This window comes from Chiloscyllium plagiosum, unplaced genomic scaffold (genome assembly GCF_037043375.1).
Source record: "Chiloscyllium plagiosum isolate Xiang-an unplaced genomic scaffold, Cpla_swu_hap1 HiC_scaffold_6, whole genome shotgun sequence".
Taxonomy (NCBI): domain Eukaryota; kingdom Metazoa; phylum Chordata; class Chondrichthyes; order Orectolobiformes; family Hemiscylliidae; genus Chiloscyllium; species Chiloscyllium plagiosum.
The window spans coordinates 83,080,478-83,101,328 of NW_028270144.1; the positions used below are offsets into that span (position 1 = coordinate 83,080,478).

The window sequence follows — 20,851 nt, forward strand, 5'->3', positions numbered from 1 at the left end:
TGTGGCAATTATTTTGCTCAAGCTTTTCAAAGGGATGGATATGCTAGAGGCAGAATCCTAGCTTGCTAAATCTACAAGGCTTGAATTAGGTTTTTTAAATCCTCCCCAATTTTGATGGAAAAGAATGAATGCTAAACAGAACTAATAAGAGCTGAAATCAGAATGGCATTGATGTAAAGCAGGGATTAAAAACAGCAATGACTGCAATCTTTAAAATTATAAATACAACATGCAAGATGTGCACTAACTTCTAGCTCTACTTAATATGGCATAAACTATGTAAATTGATATCACTTTCAAAGTCTTGAATATAAACCCAATATTTGTGAAATAGATGAACTAAAATTAATTAGACTGCACACTATCACCATATTGCACAAGTGATAGGAGTCAAACCATTACCTTTCTGAGCCTTTGCAGTTTGTTCTTCAATTTGTCTAAGTCTTTGCATTAGCTCCTCCTTCTCTTGTTCTATCCTCTCTTTCTCCTTTTCTGCCATTTCTCGCTTCTTCTTTTCATTTTCAAGCTGTGCCCTTGAAAAACAAAACACATGAACTTGCAGATCCTGTGTGAAGTGGTCAAAGTGCTAGATCAAATGTCCTGGGTCAATTCAGGACAAACAATCCCGGCAGTCCAATTTAAGTCAAAGCAAAAATGTTCTTACACTGGAGAAAGTGCTTGGAAAAGAGGACGGATCTTAATGCTGAGCTGAACCATTAAAGTAGTTTGTAAAAGTCTTAACCAAAATATGGTTAGAAACCTCAAAGAAAAAAAAAATGAAAATATTACTTCAGTAAAAGCAGAACATTTACACAAATTACAGACAGCCCCCAGGTTATGAAAAGGCTCCGTTCCAGAGTACATTTGTCAGTCGATTTATACACCAGTTGGAACACAATACAGCACAAAACAGCCGTAACTATACTAAACATTCACATGTCAGATCTTTGATATTAATATGGATCTGATTCATAAATTAGACATTCATAAATTGAGGACCTATAAATATTTGTTATTTCAAAGACCTGTTAGACTGGTTAAGAGTGGACAAAATATTCAGAAAAACAAAAAAAAATTGCAAGTGGCAAAAACAGTTAATACCACCTGTCAGCACCAGTAGATAATTCCAGTCTTTGACATTTCAGATATGTAGCCTTCATTAGAACTAAATAATCTACTGGAATCCAAGTATCTTGGAGGTTACATCTGAACAGTACTAAGAGAGAAAATGCTGCTTATTCACTGAAAATATTTCAATATTATTATAGCCAGACATTCAATAACATCTGGCAGAAAAAGAATATTTTGCCTATAGCATATTACTAAACTCAAATCGGCAAGCCATCAATTTTTAACTTTGAACTGCAATGCAGTGACTTATTTAAGTAGATTTGGTAAACAAGCTCCCAAAACAGCAGTGACAGCAATACTGAAGACCCAGTTATGATTAAATGGAAAGGGCAATAACAGGCTTGTAACCGACCAGATTTTGTTTTTGTGAAAAAAAGTGGATAGATGTTCCCAGGCAATACTCCACATTGCTCACGCAAACAGCTAAACCTAAAGAACAGCAAGCTCTGGTGCAGCAGGTTTTGAAAAAAAAAATCTTTTATTGTTATGTCATAGATAAAAATAGGAAATAAAGTGAGGACTGCAGATTCTGGAGATCAAAGTTGAGTGTGGGGTGCTGGAAAAGCACAGCAGGTCAGGCAGCACCCGAGGAGCAAGAGAATCAAATCTTTTGGGCATAAGCCCTGCATCAGGCATTGGTAGGAATACTAAGGATTTGCATACAATTTAGAGAAATCTCTAGAAAAGTGTAAGTCCACCATGAGGATGGCTAGCTAATACTGAAGCTCACAGAACTGGAAAGAAATTTATTGAAGTCGTTAGGAAATACTCAAGTGGCAAGAGACAAACTATAGAAATAATGGGCATATATTCTAATTGGTGGGATATGATGAGGTGTCTTGGAAGGAACTATACTGGAGTTATCATAAAAAAAAAAAGAGAAGCTCAGAGGTGAACAGGATGAAGTGAAAGTGAGAAAGGTCTCATTATGGGATACAAAACAGAATTGACAAAGAATAACACTGCAATGCTCAAAGAAACCATATCATTATGTTCAAATCTCTGAATAGCATATTTGGAGAATCTTCATCGATAAATTGTAGGCCTCAATTATTTCAATTTAGACGACCACTCAGCTTCTAAAGTTCTCTCTCCACTTTTAAAAGTTAAAGCAGCAAAAGCTTTCTGGAGCCTGCCTTTGACTTTTATTTTGCACATAGTCAGGATCTGTTTGCTACTCTGCTAAGAGTTCAAATCACATCACAGCAGATAGGTGGGTGTGGGTTCAAATGGGAGTCATGTTAATATGGATCATTTCAAATACACACTTAGTTCTCCAACATCCTTTAGGGAATCTTACCTAGTCTGGTCAACATGGGACTCCAGATTCAATTGGTAGTGGCCCTCTGAAATGGGAGAGCAAACCACTTTGCTCAAGGGCAATTTGGGATGGACAATAAAGGCTTTTGAGGTTATGACCACATCCCCAAGGAATAATAAAATTCCATCAGATCCTGCTCAATAGCTGCCTGGTCATGTACAGAAACTTTTACCCAAAAAAGAGTGTTATGAACAACTTCTTTCCCCAAACCTCAGCTCTCCAAAATTTTTATTGCTGGCTGTTAGAAGCCAAATCATTTATAATTCATGCAAAGATTGCTAATGCTAATCAAAGAGAGGAAATTAGAGGCAAGCAACGCTAGAGAAGTATCATGGCCCATATCAATGCCGAGAGATATAGCAGATCCATACACTTAAGAGCAGAAGTCAATGGAACCAGCTTTCATTTACCTTTCTAATTGTTTCTGATGTTTTTCCTCTCTGGCTTGTGCCTTCATTTGCTGTACTTCAATAGTGTCAGGTTTTCTCCTTCGCATATAGAGTTCATGATTTCCCATACAAAGTGCTAAAATTCGTTTATTAATTCGCAGCCGGGGAGCATAAAATACAAAATCCTGCATTAAACCAAGACAAGAATTAGAATGAGTCAATATTCAGGTGAGTACAGTCAATAATTGCTACATGTGCCATCAGCTCCACTCCTACAAACTTCTGGAAAATGATTTGAGTTGGGAAAGTAGCTAAATTGCAAATCTTAAATACTATAAAAGTGTGCAATGGAATATTGTAAATAAATGATGCAGAGCAGGGTAAAGGGCAGGAGGATGACAAATGAATACACTGCCCAAGAAAGAGATTCAACTTTTAAATTAGTTACCCTATCACATTCTACACCAGTGCTGAACAAACTTAACCAATGTCCTAATTCTGCACCGACAGCAGCTGCTTCAATTATGCTGACACAATTTAGTGCTTCTATATCCAATTTATTTGACTCAGTACTATCTTCTTCACCTTTGCCATATCATCCATTCATCATTTAATCTCTCCAAACTGTTCTTGAAAGGCTATTAAACTGGAAAGGACTCAAAAGATTTGAAGGTTGTTGAAGGACTAGAGGGTTTGAGTTAAACGAATACGCCGAACCATCCGTTCCCCACCCCTCTCCCAACTCAAGCACAGGGGTTTGAGGGGGTGATCTTAGAGGTTTATAAAACCATGAGCGGTATAGATAAGATGAATGGCAGGTGTCTTTTCCCTAGGGTGGGAGATTAAGTCTGGCAGGATATTGTTAAAGGAAAAAAAAAGGAGAAAGATTTGGAAAAAAGTCACAGGGCTTTTTTTTTAAAACAATGTGGTTTACGTATGGAATGAACTTTTAAAGTGTGCATGTGGGTACAGCTCCTTGTGGTGCAGCACAGTGGCTCAGTACTTAGCACTGCTGCCTCAAAGTGCCAGTGACCCAAGTTTGATCCCAGCCTCCAGCAACCATCTGTGTTGAGTTTGCATGTTCTCCCCAAATCTGGGTGATTTTCTCCAGGTGCTCTGGTTTCCTCAGTCCAAAAGATGTGCAGACTAGGTGGACTGGTCATGGGAAATGCAGGGTTATAGGGATAGGGTAGGGGCTGTTGAATCAGGGCAAGATACTCTTCAGAGGATCAGTATGAACTCAATGGGCTGAATGGCCTGTTTCCACACTAAGGATTTTATGATTCTAGTTACAATATTTAAGACAGTTAGATAAGTAAGGAATATGAAATGTTTGAAGGGATGTGAGATAAGTGCAGACAGGTGGGACTAGTTTAGATTGGAATTATGGTCAGCATAGACTGGTTGGACTGAACATTGTGTATCTGTGCCTTACAACTAAATTACTGAGCTCTGCTTTTGCCCTTTCCTCTGACCACAGCAAACCACTCTTAACTGCCTCTACCTGCTTATAGGGACTGAGAGAAAACGAGCATTGCAGATGCTGGAGATCAGAGTCAAAGTGTGGCGCTGGAAAAACAGGTAGTGCAGCATCTGGATCACACTCCTGATGAAGGGCTTATAGATTCCTCTGCTTTTCCAGCACCACACTAACTCTTCCTGCTTGCAATCTGTGATAACAAAAGCAGATCTTTGACCTGCAATATTAAACTGGTTTCACACCCCATTAGATGTTGTCTAATCTGTAGGGTTTTTAATTTTAATTTTTGATAACCTAAATTATTTTCTATTGCTGCTTGTGCATAAGCTGCAGTCATAGCAACAAGATGTTACTGCAGTGGACAGATGAAATTGGGCGTTGTGTACACCGATGCTATTTTTGAAGAAAACAAGTAGATCAATACAAGCAATGAAAGCTAGATGCTTAGTTCAGACATGATAGTTGGAAGGAAAATAATTGCTGGAGATGCACTTGTTCTCCATGGAGACATGCCCCATGGAGAACAAGTAGATGGGGAAAATCATTGGTGTAGAAATGTATGATCAACTTTTGAGTTCAAACATCGCAGGTATGACTTCAAGAACAAGATAGTGATATTGTAATTAAGATGAATTATTTAAACTTTGCAAAGACAATTTCAGTGCTGTAAGACAAATAATATGGATTAGAATAGGATTAGTGAAAAACAGGCAAGTTAAACAGAATATTGAAGCTTAGCCTTCAAAAGTGACAGCTTTCATATGCACCAGGTCCTATTCACCCAATGAGTTCAAGTGCTTTCCATGAAGTAAAACTAAAAAAAGTTAGCCAAATTATGATTTACAGTAACTACATCTTAAAAACTTTCAAAGAAAGTTGCTCTTCACAAGATACATTTCTTGCAAACTGCACATCCAAACGTACAACAATTCAGAAGTTATACGCAGATTCAGTGGCTGCCACTCAAAATTAGATGTGCCTTCTAACGCAACTTTAAAAAAAAGGACAAGGACAGACTATATAGGCAAACAACACTGACCGCACACATTCCCCTCAAAACCACACACCATTCTGACTTGGGACTCAATTCCTTTGCTATTACTGAATCAGCACCAATGATTACCTGGATAGTGATGCCTACATTTCATAAAATTTTCCAAATTAGTTTTTCTTCTGTAAAACATCCAAATGGTGTTCATAAACATATTAGTCATATGTACACATGATAAAAACTTCAATTACATTATTCTAGTTGTTAAGATAATTGACTTAATTGGTTTGAGCAGATGGTGTTAATTTCTTTTAAATTAGTTCATGGGATGTAGCTAGGACTGCATTTATTGCACTTCCCCGATTAAATGGCTCTCAGTAATGTGGTTGACTGTAATTTTTAAACTGAATTCATACTGCCACGGCACAGGGTTTGAACACATGCTCCTAGAAAATTAACAAAAGATTTAGGCTTATAAGTCAAGACTAAAAGGAAAATGCACAACTTCAAGATGAGCATCCCTGCAAGGGACAAATTCACACCACAAAAAGTAAAATACTGTAGATATTTGAAAATAGAAATAAAAAAAAGAGACTTTAGGATGTAGTTTGTGATTGGACTCCACTTTGAATGCTGTATTGCTCTTTGCGTACGGAGACTTGTTCTAAATTGGGAAAGTTTATTTCTGCCCAAGTGACTTAAGTCAAATTTTGGTGCATTTCTTGAAAAACCTTTAGAAAAATACATGTAAAGGAATTCATCCCTTCTAACCTGTACACTATCCATGACGACCATAGCTGATTATCTAATTCAGCAGCCTGTTCTCAATCTTCCCCCACCATATCTTTTCATCCCCAAATGTTGCATACAACTTCTTGATATTATATAAAGTTTTGGCTTCAACTGCTTTCTGAAATAGTGAATTCCACAGGCTCACCACACTGAAGAAATTTCTCCAGTCAAATATATTCTTGCATCTTTAGACTGACCTTTGATCCTAGCCATTTATTTATGCTGTCTGTCATTCTACATTCCACCCAAGTACACCTCTCCATTGTATAGACTATTCCATCTCAGACTCTTGGACATTACTTCTAATTTCACTGTCACATGATATAGTCATCATAATTATTAATCCATTACTCTACAGTGAGAATGTACACAAGATCAGACTCTGCAGAGTGAAACATTTAGGTTAGGGATAGCACGGTGGCTCAGTGATTAGCACTGTTGCCTCAGTGCCAGAGACCCAGGTTCAATTCCAACCTTGGGCACCTGCACGGGTTTCCTCCCACAGTTCAAAGATGTGCAGGTTAGGTGATTTGGCCATGCTAAATTGCCCATAGTGATCAGGGATGTGTAGGTTAGGTGAATTAGTCAGGGGTAAATGTAGAGTAGCAGGTTTGGGGATTTGGTTGCTCTTTGGAAGGTCAATGTGGACTTGTTGGGCCGAAGAGCCGGTTTTCACATAGAATCTCTACAATGTCGATGAACCTTTCAGAATTGGAAGGTTAGAGATGCAATAGATATTACCTTTTCTTTACCATTATCCTTTTTCAAGCCAATTTAAAAGTAAAGTATTCACTCTTTACCATAAGATACAGATGGGCTGAGTTTAAGTTATTTTAAATGCCAGTAGAATGGGGTTAGGTATGTTCAAGTATCCAATAATAGAATTGAGAAAAAGCAAGATCCAAAAGATATAAAGCATGTCTTATACCAAAGGTGAGAAATGTTTTTTCCACAAAATGGAGCCTTTTAGGAGGTAGTAGCATTGTTATTCAACATTGAAGAACATACTTTAAATAATTAAATGACAATGGAATTTTAAACACAAAAATAATATTTTCAACTACTTAAATTTTAGTTCAGGCAGAAAAATTAAAATGTTAAAGAAATAAGTACTTACTGGAGCTTTCTTATCAATTGGTTTAATGACAAACTTTTTGTCATTAAAAGAGATGTTTCTTATTTCACTCCAAGGGAACCCAATTTTTGGTGTCAATCTGTTGAGCAATTAAAAACTGCATAAGTGGATGTTAAATTTACTCTACCAATGAAAACAAAGACTTTGCTTTTGGTGTACTTGAAAGAAATAACTGATAGTAACATGAGCATAATTCCTTTAATAAATGGATCCTTTATTCTTTTCAAATTCAAATTTTGAGTACAAATCTTAGAGCAGTAGAAACCTTCAGTAAACATCATTTCCCCAAATTTTCTCCTTTAGGCTGTCCAGACAAACTGCTGCAGTTATTGTGCAGACTAATGTTTCATTTGCCCTTGCTGCACTTAAGATCAATAGCATTTTTATTACCTTGTTACAACTAGTTTTGGGTTCCATAACAAAACATAATTCCTCATCTGAAAACTGAAGCTGAACCAAAGAATTCTGCACTCTTGACTAATTCAAGGTCTCCATGTTATTAGGAGCTCTAGTGGGAATATACCCAACTGATAAGGGCTCAATTCTCTGGTGCAGGACATCATGTGGCATGTCTAGTTACAGTACACTATTACCTTGCACCATAAACTGCTTTACATGCAAGTCAGTGACGCAATAAATACATCTTCCCAAATGATTAAGTTTGAGCAGGAAATAGGAGAAATTATAGTTGTACCTAAATTTGACCCAAATTCAAAAGAAAGAGTGATGGCAAAAAGGGTTTAAAAAAGTAGAAAACAAATAGAACATTTCAGATTTCCCCTTCCTGTTAACATTAGTTAAGATAGTTTGACAGCCTGTGAACCATCTGCACTTATGGTACATTTTGGCATCCAGAGCACTTCAAAAAACAGGATGGAGATGTTAAGCTAAAAACGTATCCAGAAAATTTAAATCGGAGTATAAATACCTCAGCTAGATGCATTTAGTAGGACAATTTCAAATAACTACATAGAACATAATAGCACAGTATAGCCCTTCAGCCCTTAGTGTTGTGCTGTGAAACCAATCTAAAGTCAATCTAACCTACACTATTCCATTACTATCCATCTGTTTATCCAATGACCATTTGAAGGCCCTTAATGTTGGCAAGTCCACTACCGTTGCAGGCAGGGCATTCCACATCCTTACTAAACTACCTCGGACATCTGTCCTATATCTATCACTCCTCAATTTAAAGCGATGTTCCCTCATGCTAGCCATCACCAGAGGTGAAAGGCTTTCACTGTACACCCTACCTAATCCCCAATCTTGTATTCCTCTATTAAGTCGCCTCTCAAACTTCTAACGAAAACACCCTTAAGTCCCTCAGCCTTTCCTCAAAAGGCCTTCCTTCCATACCAGACAACCTGGTAAATAATCTCTGCACACTTTCTAATGCTTCCACATCCTTCCTATAACATGGCAACCAGAACTGTACACGATACTCTAAGTGTGGCCGCACCAGGAGTTGTGTACAGCTGCAACATTAGCTCATGGCTTAGAAACTCAATCCCTCTACCAATAAAAGCTAACATACCATATGCTTTCTTAACAACCCTACCAATCTGGGTGACAACTTTCAGGGATGTATGCACATGGACACACTGCTCATCCACACTACCAAAAATCTTACCATTAGCCCAGTACTCTGCATTCCTTTTACTCCTTCCAAAGTGAATCACCTCACACTTCCGCATTAAACTCCATTTGCCACCGGTAAACCTAGCTTTGCAGCTTATATCCTTGTAACCTACATCATCTTTTCGGACTGTCCACACTCCACCGACCTTAGTGTCATCTCCAAATTTACTAACTTTTTTTTTTAAAAACACCTTCATCCCGGTCATTTATGAAAATGATAAACAGCAGTGGCCCCAAAATAGATCCTTGAAGTACCCACTAGTAATGAACTCCAGGATGAACATTTCACATCAGCCACCACCCTCTGTCTCTTAAATGGTTTGGATCCGAAATTGGCTAGCTGCAAGACAACAAAGTAGCTAAAGATACAGCATCCAAAAAGGGAATTGAAAGAAGAGATGCACAGGAGGTCAGAGTCAGATGAATGCAAGCTTCAGGTGGGCAAGGGCAAAGGAAGAGTTAATAGATAGAGTGAAGTTACAAAAAGACCTAGATGCAAGTTTTTTATTTTTGAAAATATACATATAGTGTATGTGCGAGAGCCAGAGCCAACATAGCCTAAAAATCAGGGGCTGCAGAGTTTACCAGAGGCCAACTCTGAAAGTACCAGCAAATGAACCAATATATACAGGTAGATCGAAGTAGTTTACAATGAGGGGGGAGAAAAAAGGGTAGATATCAGTTTCTAGCAGGGTACAAGAGGAAAAGCTTTGCTTGTCAAGAAAACTTCAAGTCAGCCTCAGAAATTAATCGAATTTAAAAAAAGCTTTTTTAGGATACGGGCTTGGTCATCTAGACCAGCATTTATTGCCCAACCCTAGTTGCTCAAGGTGTTGTAAAATTAATTTGTAAAGTCAGAGTACATGTGAAAGTTGGTTTTGTGCTAAGTTGTTACTGCCCAGGAGAAGCATGTAGATGTAGGCAAGTTTGGGATTAAAGGCAGATGCTTGGAGAAGTACAGTGATAACAGCTAAAGGCCAGAAAATGTCAGTACTGAAGGTGATCTAACTCCAATTTGTAGAACAAAGTAAAGATAATTTTGGATACTGAACCATAGGAGGGGTTATCAGGCTAGTGCTGCAGGAAGGTCAAGGATGAGGAAAGAAAGGCAATTGAAGAGTAAAAATTGGAAGGTGATTGATGATGGCAGTTGAAAAGCAAAAATGCTGTAAATTTGAAAAGAATAGGAAAATACTCAGGTAGTCAGGCAGCATCTGAGGAAGAAAACAGCTATTTGCTGATCTTTCAGGTGCATTTGGAAAAATAACCAAAGCCTGGAAGATCACCAGGTAAGAAACATTAGAAACACAGCAGATCCTCTTAAATCACTGCTTAATATCTTCTTTGCAAATTTGCATCTTCTATTACACTACAACAGAAGAACCAGATCTGAAACTTCCACGGTTATAAAGGTTTTGACTAATCTGTGCTAGCTCAGTTTTATAAAATAGCAACCTATCACTAAACATTGCAATAAACTTTCTAGAATCACATTAAAGGCTTGATTTAAATTACAAAAATCCAAAACACAATTGATATATATTTTAAAGTGTAGATTCCTTACTTATCATCATGTTCATAGATGTTAAGTCCAAGAGCGTCAACACCCAGCCATAACTCTGTTCCCTTTTTGTTCTTGATTTCAAAGTAATTGACTCCATACATTTCAAGATCTTGAGCAATCTTCAGGTATTCCATCATTGAATCTTCCCTATTAATAAAGATAAAGTAAATATTCTATGGTGCCTCTGGTTGTTAAGATAATGAAACAGGAGATTATTCAAAAATTTAGTTTGAACTATAGCCTCACTGACGAAAGACAACATTTGGGTGCATATATGCAGAAGCAAAAACATGATGCTTGAAATCTGAAAAATAAAGTGCTGGAAACGGTTACCAATTCTAGTTGGCAATCAAGGTCAGCAAATTGTAAAGTTAGATCTCTCTCCTCAGCTGCTTTTAAACCTCAACATTTCTGATATTGCTTTTATTTTCTATTTTTCTGCTGGATATATTAAGTGAAAGGTATGCTGCATGTAGTAAATATTTAGAGGGAAAAAAAATTACTAATTTCCCAATGCAAGCTCTTCAAAATGCCAAAGCCATTGATCCATATATGATATTAGTTGAAGAATGTTATATTGCATAGCAAAGAGGATTCTGTATATGCTGTGAATATTTCAGATTAAATATTTTCCTCTACATTAACGTATTTCTGTTGTGGTCAACTAATGTGCTAAGATTACATAAAAGACATTGCATATTACAATGGTACCACTGTTGTCATCAAAAATAACATTCCATCGTCAGGTCTTAGTATCTTCCTTTTTTAGGAATGTGATAGTCCAAGGATAGAAATGGCATTCAGGAAAGGAATTCTTACGTTCCTTTTTACTAAGCTCATTGGGTACATTTTCTGGTCTCAATACCCAGACTCAAGATTGCCAATGTTCTTGTCAATCTAAGATTGCAAGTTCCTTAAATAGGGTGTCTCAACATTCCCAGCTATACAGTATCCTATTTACAATCCCAAATCAAAAATCATTAATCTACAGATCCATGCCCATACATTCTTTGTAGCCTGGAAAGTCAAACTGTTTTACAATACATATCAAATCTTGCAAAAAACATTAACTTGGCCTATGCCATTGTCCTATTTACACAAAACAACCAAGTACTGTAAAGTTAAATGCTCAGAATAGTATACAAACTGAAGATTACTATTTAGCATCAGATAGTTATGGCAGCAATAAATAAAAGATCATTGCAAATGGTCAACTTTTGGCAATGTCACAAAGAGTACAGTATTTAGTTGTTTTACAATTATTTTAAACCATTAAGTGGGACAATCATTCTGGAAATGAAGACATCCCACATTTAGCCCTTTTAAACTGGAAATACAAAAATCCTATTAAGTACAGTTTGGTATCTTTTTTAAATCTAATGAAGCTGGTGATTTTAAAAGTATTTTTTTTTAAAAATGCTGTTAAGTGAAAACAAAAAAGTTCAATCATCCAAGCTTGCTAAAAGTCAGCAGTACATCTTCCAATTTTCCTCTTCTTTCATTAGTTATTTAGGATGAGATACTATCAATAACTGACAACACATTCCAAAATACTCAAATTGACCCATTTGCTTTTTTGCGTTCTCCCTCCACCCCATTCAAGAGAATATGCTTTGGTTTTGCCTCAAAACTCTCTCTTGTCAGTCAAACTTATGGAATTCCCTCCCCATCAGTATTGTTGGTCAACCTACAGCACATGGACTACAGCTGGTCTAGAAGGGGGCCACCACCTTCAAGGGCAACTAGGGACAGGCAATAAATGCTGGCCAGCCAAAGATGACAAGATTCCACAAAATGAATTTAAAAATCCATGCACTTCCAATGTGTAGTTATTAAAGTGTAGTTATTATTTGGTCATTATTTGAATTCCAGTACCATCTTGTTCAAATTTACATCTATTGAAATATGCCAGTGTTAAGCAACACATGAAACTAATCAAGTGTCCATTTAATTCCTGACTAGTCTAATTGCATAAGGACAACAGCCGACTCCTAAACTATCACTGCCTCTTGCAACCATTATGCATTTACATCAAGCTGGTGTCTCTCCAATGTGCACATGTAGATGCATTTTATTCACCTTCAATGAAGATTCATTTTTTGTTACTGAAGTATGCATTGATGTGCTTTGGATCAATGTCACATTACCAAAGGTTGCAAATGTATGTATTTGAGGGGAAGAAAAGATCAGAAATCATGCAAGGTCTTCAAAGTATATTTCCTATATTCCAGTTAACATCAACAAAATACACAAAACACACTTTTTGCTTTTTCATTGTTTAGTCTGTCACCCTCCAAAAAAATTACAAAACTATATCCGATGAGAAGCCCATAACAAAACACACCTTAATTCAGACACTTCATGACAACTACAAAAGTGTACGTTTTTTGAAATGTTACCTCAGCATTCCTCGGTGTTCTTCATGCCAAGTCTGTATTCTATCTTCCCATTGTTCTTTTGTCAGCTTATGTTGTTCTAAGACACTAAAAACAAAGTACGTAATTATTAGGCTGAGAATCCTTTTTGAAGAAAAAGATGGAGATTTCATAGACTCACTTATGGATGGTGGTATTGTCAAATCAGATGCAATGGAGACAAAGACTGGGAGAATAGTTTAGAGTTCTTACAGTAAACAGGGTGTGAGGTCATATAGTCCAGGTAACCACGGGGGCCTGTGGGTTTGTAGTGAATATTGGTGGCCAACCTATCCCCAGGAATGGAAACAGATGTAAAGGAAGGGGAAGGGAGGAGTAATTTTGGAGTACTATTCGGGTATTCTGTGAAGAACTTAAAGTACTTTTCAACTCCCTTGCCATTTCCTGGCTCCCTATCATTTCCCCAGCCTGGTTTTCCGAGTGGCTGAAGTCAACTTTGGCATCATTTACTCTTTATATACTTAAATCAATCACTAATTAAAGATGGATTATAACTGGTCACCAACCCCTCATCACTATCATGTGACTATCAAGATGTTACAAAGCAAGCTAGATGCACTAGAGACTATCCTGATGGAGGGCTTTTGCCCGAAACGTCAACCCTCCTGCTCCCCGGATGCTACCTGACCTGCTATGCTTTTCCAGCACCACACACAACTCTAGAAACTATCAATTCCCATATAACAGAAATACTTGAAAAATTAAGATACCTATTGCACAGAACAAACATTTCAGAAACTATCCAAACCAGATGTGAAAAAAGGTCTCGAAGATAGACTTGGTGGCAGACCTGAAAGTTACCAAGGGGAAATGAAACAAGAAAGCAAAAGGCAGAGCCTACTAAACTTAGTACAGCCAGTTTTGCCCCCATTCAATATATCAGGGGTGGTAGAGGTAGACAAGCTAACATCAATTTTTGCTCTTCAATGATCCCATGACATCATGCTCAGCCAAAACCATTAATACTTACTGAAATGCTTGCGTAGTTGGAGAGAATAATTAAGTGTTACAAAACATTTTGCATGTAACACAGCAACTCAAGGTGAAACGCAGGCAAAGTAACATTGTTCCACCTACCGCTGGGGAAGAAGCCGATCGCTAGCTAGGTAGCCAGACTTGTGAACCTCTTTGTTGAAATCGCCATATTTAGCCTGCACAGCATAAGAAGCAAGTAGGACTGCAGTTTCTGGTGGACAGTAGATTTCATCATTAAGAATACCCTCTTTCACTTGCAAGAAGAACAAACGTTGCGTTATTTCCTGGATCAGCTCCTCAGACACATCTTCTGGAAAGAACTTTGCCCTAAATTTAAATTGTAGTGGACTCTCTTTTCGCACATCCTGCTGAGTAACCTGGAATGAAGTTGAAAAATAGGTTCACCTCTCTGCTTCAATTGAGTCATTACAGAGCAAATTAATACTGTATATACTCACATAAAAGTCGAACTTTTTAGACTTTAAAGGTTCAACTTAGAGTAGACTATTACACGGGTAAGAGTTTTGAGGGGCTGAATTTTATGCTGCAGTTCGAAATACCATATTATTAGCAGAAGTCAATTTGACTGCTCAACTAATCCCAGGTAATGAAGAAAAACAATGAATTATGGTAAAGGTCATTACCAGGTAAAAGCAAGAGAAACAAGAATTATTGGTAGTAAATTTTATTTATACATATCAGCACAAAAATTTAACAAGTCAAAGATTCAACAAAATCTTGCAAAATCACACTGTTCAACATAGTCATGGCCTGGTAAAATGGCACACCTAAAATGAAACATTTATTAAGTTCTGAATGTGCAAGTGTCTTGAATGTTCTCGCCAAATTCTTCTATTTCCCTCCCATTTATTCTCATATGGGAATGAGCCATAGCAACATTAATTTTTTGACAAGTTTGTTAAAGATATATGTAGCTATATCTGAATAAAAAAGATATATTAATGGCACAATTAAAGTTAACTTTTATAAACAATATTAACTTTTGGATTTGGTGAACAAAGTGTGATAAGTACTGATCGACTTAGTACCGGTCTGAATGAGTGAATCAAAACATGGTGTAGTAAACCAAGTGGGCTAAGTAGAGTTATGAATGCATGGAGATGTAACAGTAAACAAAGAGCGATGTGGGGGGAAAAAGGAAGGAGAAAAAAAAAGGAAAAAAAAGGAAGGGGAATTCATTTAAATGAGTCAATGGGAACATATAGTTTCCTTTTTAAAGAGATTTATAATGCAATATAGTCAGGTCGACCTTTACCCGAGTATATACAGTACTCTAGAGGGTGATCTTGTCTGATAGGGTTTTATGGAACATTTCAGTTAGAGAAATCAATGTTGGATATTTATTTCAATTAATTCTTCAAGTTCCATGTCCAGAAATACTCCATGCTACATGTCTACAATGAGAAATAAAGAGGAAGATTCAGCCCAGTATATAAACACTGATTGCAATATTAATATTCTGCAATACAGTCAGAAGTGTAAAAAAGTAGAGAAAAAAATAGCAACATTAAAATGGCAAAATATATTGAGTCCTAGTGTGTAAATCATCTGGGAGAGAGAACATTTTTTCTGGCTTTCAGATTGTTTGTAATATGGTGAAGTGGAGGAGTTAGCATGGCAGATCATCCAAGCAGTTCTGAAACAAATTAGGGAGAAAACAAATACAATGATAGGAGCTCACTTTTCATTGGAGGTCCGATTAATTCCTAATGGGCTTACTTTAAAAAAAAAGTAAGAGCTTGCCTGATACTGGAATAGACAAATCATAAGCCATTACTCAATATGGAGCAAATATTAAAACACATGCAAGCGACAGATCTGGGCAACAAGGTAACCCAAATCTTACATTTTCTCCAGTTCCAGAAGTAATCTAACATATGGCCGTGCTCAGAACAGAATCCTGCCTAGAACTACATTTACACAATGTATCAAATTAATAAGAAAAAGACATTATCTAATTGAAACTGAATTGCATGTTATTAAAAAGGTGTTTGTAATAATAATAGATTCAGTACTAAATTTTTCCCATATGTTACTTGGCTTCAAATTCAACCTAAGGTTACACACCGGAAAATTGGTTTGCTGGCTTTATATGTTCTGGTGAGAAACTAATTTGGACAGAATCAATCTAGCTCATAGGGAGGGAATTGCAGCACAATTGGCTCAATTTGGCACGTTACCACAGGATAGTTCATATGGGACACGCAATGATATGACTGGCATAGGAAGAGAATACAAAAAGAAAAATTTAGGAGTAAAGAAAACATTATTAGACAATGCTATATCTGGGTTGCAAGTACAGATGCTGATAATAAACAATTCAATCCCACAGAAGATATTTTAATGTTCAGTTTCACTTGAAGACATTTTCTAATCTCTTCACCTGCTCTCCCACCCTGAACTCCAAATGCAAGAAAAACAGATTGTGCTCTAATTTAGAGTAGTTGTTTATACTAATCCTATCGCGTATATCTTGCATCCTATAACCACGAAAAAGTGTCAATATCAGCCACTTGATACGTAGTGACCCTGAAGTTAAATCATATAGCTGGTCTCTCAGAGAGCAGCCCGATGACCCAGGAAGGACTATAGGGCCTTTACTTATTTTTAATAGATCATTGTGCACAACTACTGCTGATAAGAGTACAAACAGGAGAAAAAAAAAGTCAGAAATGCTAATATTCAAGTGGATTAACTGTGTATTTCACTTTCCTGGAAACAGGTCTGTTCATCTGCTATACAATACTACTACTACTACTGTCAGCACAAGAATGTACTTAAAGTTGCACATTCATCTCATGCAGTTTTATCTTTAGTTAAAAGCTCAGAATTCAAATTTAGGCCCTCTGGATAAATTTAGTCTTTCAAGATTCTTTCCCCCCCCCCTCCAGAAGTTGCAAGTTATGTATGAACACTGATCTTTTATTAAAATATACTAATTTTAAATCTCTAAAAATGACAAAATCCAAATGTGCTCTCTGCCTTACAATTAAAAAAGGTAGTTTTAACGATTTGAGCTGATTAAAATGAGGAATAAAAATACCTTTTTGTTTAGCTTCAGCCACGTGGTATATCCTTTACTGTCTATATACTGCAGGCCAAAGAACCACACTTCTCGGAGACCAACAGTTTTTACAACCTGAAAACAGAAATATCTAGTAGTATCCTTCCAAATTTTTAAAGTTTTAGTAATTTAAGAATTTGCATTATGGCTTCAAACAGCAGAATATTTAGACAGTGGTAACTAAAAGCTCTTTTAGCCCAATACAAAAATAACATTATCAATAAAAACAATGACAAAAGCACTAAAGCATAGAAAGTAAAATTTTAAACAGATGGTGGAGGTAGCGTAGCAAGTGGAATATGCCACACAAATCCAAAAGCGAATTTCACCATAAAACTGGATGAATGATTCCTCAACTCCATTTACTTACCTCCCTCAGTATACTTAGCTAGGTGACCAAGTGAAAAAGTTTAATTTATCTAGTCACCAGTTCTTTGCTGACCCCAAAGCACCAAAATTAAGTACATCCATCTGCCCCTAAAGGAGCCACATTTCTCTTCATCATGGTGGTTCTTTTATGTAAAATATTTTGTGATTGGCTTTGACATCTCTTGCAAACCAACTACAATTGAATGAGTTTCAAAGAAAAGATAGCACGACATATGAAGCAGCTAAAAAAGTTGCAAATGAGCACATTTATGAACTGACTGGCATATTAAATTTTTTTTTTAAAAAAACTCATTCCTGGAATGCAGGCATGGCTGTCAATGTCTAAGCCAGCATTTTTCCCCATCTGCATTAGATCTGGAGAAGGTGGTGTTAGCAGTCTTTTTGAACAGTTGCAGTCCTCAGGATATAGGGAAACCTATAGGGCCATTTAGGAAAGGGAGTCCCAGGATATTGAGCCCATGACAGTGAAGAAGTGACAATATGGTTCAAAGTCAGGATTGGTGTAGGATCTGGAGCAGAACTTAGTGGCAGCCATCCCATCTAACTGCAGCCTTGACCTTCTTGGTAATAGATGTTATGAACTTACGTCACAGAGGACAATTAAAAGTCAAATCACACTAACAGTGGACAACACAAGGCAACCAGGTCAAGAGACCACATTTCCTTAAGAATATTACTAAGCTAGTTTTGTTTCAGTATTAATTGCTGAGATTTATTTCCCCATTTGCAGAGGCTAGTTATCTACACAGGTCATTCTGCTATAATGCATTTCATGATTGTAACATGATTGATGAATTGAGGACACGGTTTCTAAAGTGTGAACTTTTAAAAGCATGGTTTTGGTTATAACATGATTCCATCATTTAAAACAGTGACGTTATTGCACAATTTTCTTACAGCAGATTGCATGAGAAAGGACCTACTGCTTTATAATAGAACGACCGCTGTATTTTATGTGCTTTTGTGTACAAAGTGAGGGAAATGGAGTTGACACTCAGTTTTGAGATTGTGCCAGCTTTGGTTCTTCAATCTTACTTTACCTTCTCTTCTCTCCTGATCTTTTCCATTTGGTGACATTTACCAAGGTTCCTATGCCCTATCTATATTAGAGATAGATGTCCTAATCAATTTCTGTGAACATTAAAAATTTCTATCCTTGGCTCTCTCCTTTGCATACTGTTCCTCAGCAATGTGCTTTATTCCTGAAGAAGGGCTTTTGCCCGAAACGTCGATTTTGCTGCTCGTCGGATGCTGCCTGAATTGCTGTGCTCTTCCAGCACCACTGATCCAGAACTTTGCCACATGCAGGCTTCCAAAACTCCACTTTTGCTGCAACTCAATTCTACTGTTCCACATCCAAAATTTCTTCAACTGCCAACACCACTGGTCTTTTCTTAAATGCCTTAACTGCATCCAAACTCTCCATCTTTCACTTCAACAATCTCTTGAGCTCCAATCTTTTCCCTTAGCTAAAACTAGTCTAACCTTATCAAAAATCTAGTTTTCTCATCACCCCAGTCTTTGCTGCCCTGCCACATAATGAATTCAACATCCTTGCCCCTATTTGCAGATCAGTCTTGCATCTTACACATCCTTTGCTTTGTGTGAAAGCTGATGACTTCTGCTCCCTGGTGTATCACACCTTACTGCACACTTACTGTTCATGAGAGTCTTCAGATGACAGGGCTCTACTCAAAACACCTTTTCCCAAACCCTGCCTTCTACCTCCTCACTCAGCTTCAGAGGTGACCATTTTCAGGATCTTGTTATAAAATTATGATCAGCTGTTGCTTTAAGAATTGATAAGATTTACAAATTCTAAAAGGACTCCACTAAAAAGATTAATTTGAAATTTCAGCCATGCAGCAAAATTTAATTGTTAATTCAAAATAAACCAAAGCAGCAAAAAACACTGATCTTACCTGATCAAAGAGTTGCTTGCCAGTTGTACTTGGTTGAATGGCAAACTCAAGCTCTGCATCCATGGTAGTGACACGTACATTGATCTGTCAACAGGCAGAAAATTAAACCCATTAATCCAATTTGTCTACAGACAATAAAATTGCAAAAATTGATATAGTAGCTTAAGCAAATACACACAAATTCTGAAGTCATCAGCATTTTAACTTTCTCCCATTTTGAGAAACCAGAAACAGCCATTTCTAAGCAACTCCTTTCAGGTGCTATAATCATTACTAGACTCCTAGGAGAAAATATTTTTAAAATCTAACTCAGGCATCAAGGGATTATATTCATCCATGAAAATTAGTAGCACATGACATGCCAATTATAGGTTAGTTTTGGAAAAGGAAAACAAGCTTGCACACTTTCTTGTAACAAGTTCATCTTTAGATGTTAATGCAATTAGTCTATTTTGATATTCCTGCAAAGTCAGTTGCACAGCCTTCCTCCCACACATTTAGGCAATAAGTCTATTAGTTCAACATGTTTGAATTTTGCTAATCAATAGCAAGTCCAAGTGTACCACATGAGAATCATCATGCTCCTTCCAAACTTAAAATATTGTAATTACTGACGTGGATTATTATTAGTGGTGGATTGTGATGGGAGTCTGAAAACAGCCAACCAAGGACAGCATACATTTTATAATTCATCCAAGCATGCATGCTCATTGAACAAAACAGGGATCTTGTCCTGGATTGGGTAGCAAGAACACCCACGTGACAGTTCCAATTTAATATCAACAAACAACATTTAAAATCAAAGATGCAGATATGGGTACTCCTATCGGCCCCAGTTATGCCTTTAAGTGGAGTACATGGAATATTCCTTGCTCCAGTCCAACTGAGCTCCTGCTGACAAATTTCTCTGTTAAAATGATATTTGTTAAACAGATGCTGGAAATAGTGGTTCCACCTTATCAAACCTGCCTTTTCATCTACCTAACCCCTTTACATTTCTGTTGCTGAAGACCTCTTGTAAAGATCAGAGGGGAGGAAGGAGGACGAAGATGTTAGTGTATATGATAATGGCAAATGAAGCAAATTGCTAGTAATGGCTATAAAAATCAAGGAACGAACAAAAGGAACTTAATCACCAAGAAATTAATAGAAAGAACATGAGGAAATAAAATGGACCGTAAAATGTGAGTCATTACTATTTATATAACAGATTAGCAAAGGTAAAACGTGGGTCTACTGCAAGTCGAGGATAAATAATAGAAAAAAATTAAGAAACTGAAAAGGCAGTAAGTATTGCATGCTCTCTGAGTGGACACAAAGTCAGTTCCACTATAACACATGCAATCCAGTTTTAAGAAAATGGTATAATAGCAGCACCATTTCAACGAATGGGACAGGAACCATAACTAATACACATTCTGGAAGTTTGCACTTTAGTGAATTCAAGTTAAATGAAATACATATTATAGCATAACCTGTAAAATAAAAAAAAAGGTTGTAAATTGGAGATTCAAGGAGAGTGTGGTAGAACAGAGGTTAGAATTAGTGAAACATTAGAGAAATTAAAACGGGACTGAAAAGCTGACAATCCCTCAGAGCT

General features: G+C 36.9%; 1 protein-coding gene across 2 annotated transcripts in view; it reads right to left on the reverse strand.

The window, feature by feature from the left end:
* Positions 1-20,851, reverse strand: part of LOC122550719 (radixin) — an 80,310-nt gene that overhangs the window by 26,461 nt on the left and 32,998 nt on the right. For both annotated transcript variants that reach the window (XM_043691865.2, XM_043691867.2), the window contains exons 3-10: positions 19,252-19,335; positions 16,919-17,014; positions 13,957-14,231; positions 12,844-12,927; positions 10,445-10,591; positions 7,222-7,318; positions 2,863-3,026; positions 403-533 (exon numbers count right to left, since the gene is read on the reverse strand). In XM_043691865.2, coding sequence (XP_043547800.1) covers positions 403-533; positions 2,863-3,026; positions 7,222-7,318; positions 10,445-10,591; positions 12,844-12,927; positions 13,957-14,231; positions 16,919-17,014; positions 19,252-19,335 — 1,078 coding nt within the window. The remainder of the gene's footprint in view (positions 1-402; positions 534-2,862; positions 3,027-7,221; positions 7,319-10,444; positions 10,592-12,843; positions 12,928-13,956; positions 14,232-16,918; positions 17,015-19,251; positions 19,336-20,851) is intronic.